At 46.0% G+C, this 4,359-nt stretch overlaps 1 protein-coding gene across 1 annotated transcript; it reads right to left on the bottom strand.

Moving 5' to 3' along the window:
- Positions 1–849: 849 nt before the first annotated feature.
- LOC146058274 (E3 ubiquitin-protein ligase TRIM39-like) lies at positions 850–3,615 on the bottom strand. The gene has a single exon (XM_083170489.1). It carries the CDS (start codon positions 3,604–3,606, stop codon positions 2,020–2,022), a length of 1,587 nt encoding a protein of 528 aa, XP_083026615.1. The 5' UTR covers positions 3,607–3,615; the 3' UTR covers positions 850–2,019.
- Between the last annotated feature and the right edge of the window lie 744 nt (positions 3,616–4,359).

Below are 4,359 nucleotides of genomic sequence, written 5' to 3'. Positions count from 1 at the left end.
TACAGTATAAATCTAAGTGTATCCTAACTGCCAGCAAAGACCCCACACCAGAATACAGGCGCAGGCCTGGTGGGACATGGGGCTGCATTATATACAGAGAGCGCTATATAATCACCACTATTAATATAACATATAACACAGTATAAATCTAAGTGTATCCTAACTGCCGGCAAAGACCCCACACCAGAATACAGGCGCAGGCCTGGCGGGACATGGGGCTGTGTTATATACAGGGAGCGCTATATAATCACCACTATTAATATAACATATAATACAGTATAAATCTAAGTGTATCCTAACTGCCGGCAAAGACCCCACACCAGAATACAGGCGCATGCCTGATGGGACATGGGGCTGTGTAATATACAGGGAGCGCTATATAATCACCACTATTAATATAACATATAATACAGTATAAATCTAAGTGTATCCTAACTGCCGGCAAAGACCCCACACCAGAATACAGGCGTAGGCCTGGTGGGACATGGGGCTGCGTTACATACAGGGAGCGCTATATAATCACCACTATTAATATAACATATAATACAGTATAAATCTAAGTGTATCCTAACTGCCGACAAAGACCCCACACCAGAATACAGGCGCAGGCCTGGTGGGACATGGGGCTGCGTTATATACAGGGAGCACTATGTAATCACCACTATTAATATAACATATAATACAGTATAAATCTAAGTGTATCCTAACTGCCGGCAAAGACCCCACACCAGAATACAGGCGCAGGCCTGGTGGGACATGGGGCTTCGTTATATACAGGGGGCGCTATATAATCACCACTATTAATATAACATATAATACAGTATAAATCTAAGTGTATCCTAACTGCCAGCAAAGACCCCACACCAGAATACAGGGGCAGGCCTGGCCGGACATGGGGCTGTGTTATATACAGGGAGCGCTATATAATCACCACTATTAATATAACATATAATACAGTATAAATCTAAGTGTATCCTAACTGCCAGCAAAGACCCCACACCAGAATACAGGCGCAGGCCTGGCGGGACATGGGGCTGCAGTATATACAGGGAGCGCTATATAATCACCACTATTAATATAACATATAATACAGTATAAATCTAAGTGTATCCTAACTGCCAGCAAAGACCCCACACCAGAATACAGGTGCAGGCCTGGTGGGACATGGGGCTGCGATATACACAGGGAGCGCTATATAATCACCACTATTAATAAAAAATATTATAGTAATTAAGCTTATTGTTTCTAAAACAAACATCAAGATAATATGGATAAGTAATGAGGCATGCTGGGAGCTGTAGTACATCCTGTCCTGTGTTATGTAAGGAACACTCAGTCATATTATATTTCCCAGTAGGTGTAGATTTATATACACAACACCCCATTATTATTATTATCCTTTATTTATATGGTGCCACAAGGGTTCCGCAGCGCCCAGTTACAGAGTACACATAATCAAACAGGAAAACAGTGACCTATGCTGGCCATACATCAGACCAACTTTCCTCCAACCATCCAACTAGTTGGTGTGGCCAGCATTACAGTTACAGACAATGCAGGACAAATACAGGGTAAATGATTATAGGAACATCAGCCAATTGCTGCAACATAAGTATCCAGGTGTCAGCAGACAGCGAGCTATGGTGCAGTGGAAGACTGCAAAAGTAAGAAAGGATAAACACATGAGGTAAGAGGTCCCTGCTCGTGAGAGCTTACATTCACCCACTGTGTCCATTACTGCCAAGGAGCAAGTGTAGCACTGACTACTGTAATAGGGTGCATGCTGGGTGACAGACAGATATTGCAGCCAATCACAGCTATGAGTGAGCCAGAGGCAGAGAAATCTCACATAAACATATATTTATAATAACAGTATCTAGCACACCAATACTGGAACAACTCCAGGCACATTGGTCACCTGGTCACACAGGGGGAGGGGCTAAGCCATAAACCATGTGCTGAATGTTCCCCCAATCAGATTCCCCTTCCTGTGATGTCACCAGTCTCTGGGTAGATTTCCTATGGTAATGTCTCCCAGCTCCTGACTCCCCCCAATATAGTTACACACCCATCCCATACATATAATGCAGCATGGAGGGGCTCAGTGAAGGTGGTGGTGTAGGTGTGTAAGTGTCTGATGGGGTCACACAGAGAATAAAAGGACATCAGTCCTGCCTCATAATCCAGGTATATCCTCACTCTGTCATAGGGGATATTGTCAGGTACCCGGATCTCTGTACTGTCATGTCTCACTAAATACTCACTGTTATCCCTATACAGACACCAGGACTTGTTATTATATCCAATGAGTGACTGCCATCCTCTCCTGTCTATACTGGGATAACACATCCCCACCGCCCACCCCACTGACTTACTGACATCCACCTCCCAGTAATGTCGCCCTGAGGAGAATCCCCTGGTGCTGATTACCTGAGGATACTGCTGAAATCTCTCTGGTGTTACTGGGCGTCTCTGGATTATATCTGACCTGGATGCAGATTTCCTGTCACCTGATATCTGTATATTATCACTAGCTGTGGCTACATCCAGTAATAGGTCTGTAGGTTCCTGCACATAGATCCCTGTATTTATCCCTGTTACTATATCAGATAATGTGTGTAATGTCCGGGAGATGAGTCCCACACCCAGACCTCCTGCACCACGGACCTGGTTATCATGTCTCTCTGTGACCTCAGTGTCACACAAGTCCCCTGTGTCCGGTTCCTGTAGGACAATCACTGGGTCAGACATGTTACACAGCTCCTCAATGTGACGCATCTTCCCGGACAGCTCCTCCTTCTTTATTTCCAGCTGCTGGATCAGATCAGAGACTGAGAGTGAAACGCGCTGTTCCTGCCTGGAGATCTCACTCAGGACTCTCTTCTCCAGGTCTTCCAGCTGTCTCCTGATGTCTCTAAACAGGGCAGTGACTGTCTCTGTGACACCCGCTGCTTTTCTCTGATCTTTTCTCCTGCGCTTCTGCAGTCTCTGCACTCTATTCTCAGTCTCTGCTCTCTTCCTGGTCAGTTTCTGCAGAACATCCCTCAGCTTCTCCTTCTTCTTCTCTGAGGCCTCATCCAGCATCTCCACCAGGTGTCCCCGATGTTCTCCAGCCAAACTGCAGGACACACAGATACAGGCAGCATCCTCAGTGCAGTAATACTCCAGGACCTTCTTATGGACGGAGCATTTCCTGTTCCCCAGGGCAGTGGTGGGGTCACATAAGACGTGTCCTGCTGCCTTGCTGTGTACTCGCAGGTGATTATCACACAGATGAGCCTCACACAGCAGACAGGACTTAGCAGCAGGTACAGGAGAGTGAATACAGTGAGTGCAGCAGATCCCAGTCTCCTCCTGATCTGGCCGAGCAGACAGGAACCTCCCCACTATGTTACACAGCGTTATGTTCCTCTGCAGTGCAGGACGCTCCTGACACTCTGCTCTGCACTCAGGACAGCTATAAACTCCAGCCCCCTCCTGTGTATCCAGCACACGATCAATACAGACCCGGCAGAAGTTGTGGCCACATCTCAGGGTTACAGGATCTGTATAAATGCTCAGGCAGATGGAACAGTCCAGCTCCGGACTCAGATCAGCAGACGCCATTGCTGGCAGCAGAAGAGGGAAATGAAAGTGAAAGTCTCTGATACCAGTGAGATCACATTCTGTACACAGGGCGAGGCTGAGATGACACTGAGATTATAGCTACAGACTCAGTAACACTAATGTACCATACACACTGGGCAATCTAGTTTTCACATTTTGAGCTATTTTGACTTCAAAATCTCTGAGTGTGTATACCTAAGGTCGACAGCTTTAAAAGTTTGACATAAGCATTACTGTAGGTTGACTTTGGGAAGGTCGACAGTCAAAAGGTTGACATGGGTATTTCAGAGGGGTTTTTTCTAGACAAAAAATTGTGAAATATCCCCAGCAGCACATACGGTGCAGATGACTTGTTTATGCCAGAGGTGCTGTGTGTATATATAAACACCCATAAATAAATAGATACAAATACTGGCTTTGTATCCATTTTTTTCTGAGTGCCGCCGCTGGGTGTTTGTATTCGGCTGGACAGTGCTTATGCAAGTGCAGCTGTGGGAAAGCCCTGGACGCCCCCAAAAAATTGTATGCAGTGAGTGCTAGAGCTTATTTGGATTTTATATATCTCTTATATATTTATCCAGATCTGTCACTCTGTGACTGTGTGTATAACGCTGGGCGGAGCCAGAGTGAAACTCCGCCCAGCGTTATACACACATATCTGGCCTAATATATAGGAGAGCTATAGGGGGCCAGTGGGCATAGCGGAAGGCAGTGGGGCACAGCAGTATGTACTGTGTATAGACAGTACATAGG

The sequence above is a fragment of the Crinia signifera genome, chromosome 2, assembly GCF_055691185.1.
Source record: "Crinia signifera chromosome 2, ASM5569118v1, whole genome shotgun sequence".
NCBI classification, from domain to species: domain Eukaryota; kingdom Metazoa; phylum Chordata; class Amphibia; order Anura; family Myobatrachidae; genus Crinia; species Crinia signifera.
This window is presented reverse-complemented; position numbering and strand designations above follow the sequence as displayed.

Coding starts and splice junctions, on each gene's coding strand:
- LOC146058274 (XM_083170489.1), bottom strand. CDS start 3,606: ATGGCGTCTGCTGATCTGAGTCCGGAGCTGGACTGTTCCATCTGCCTG.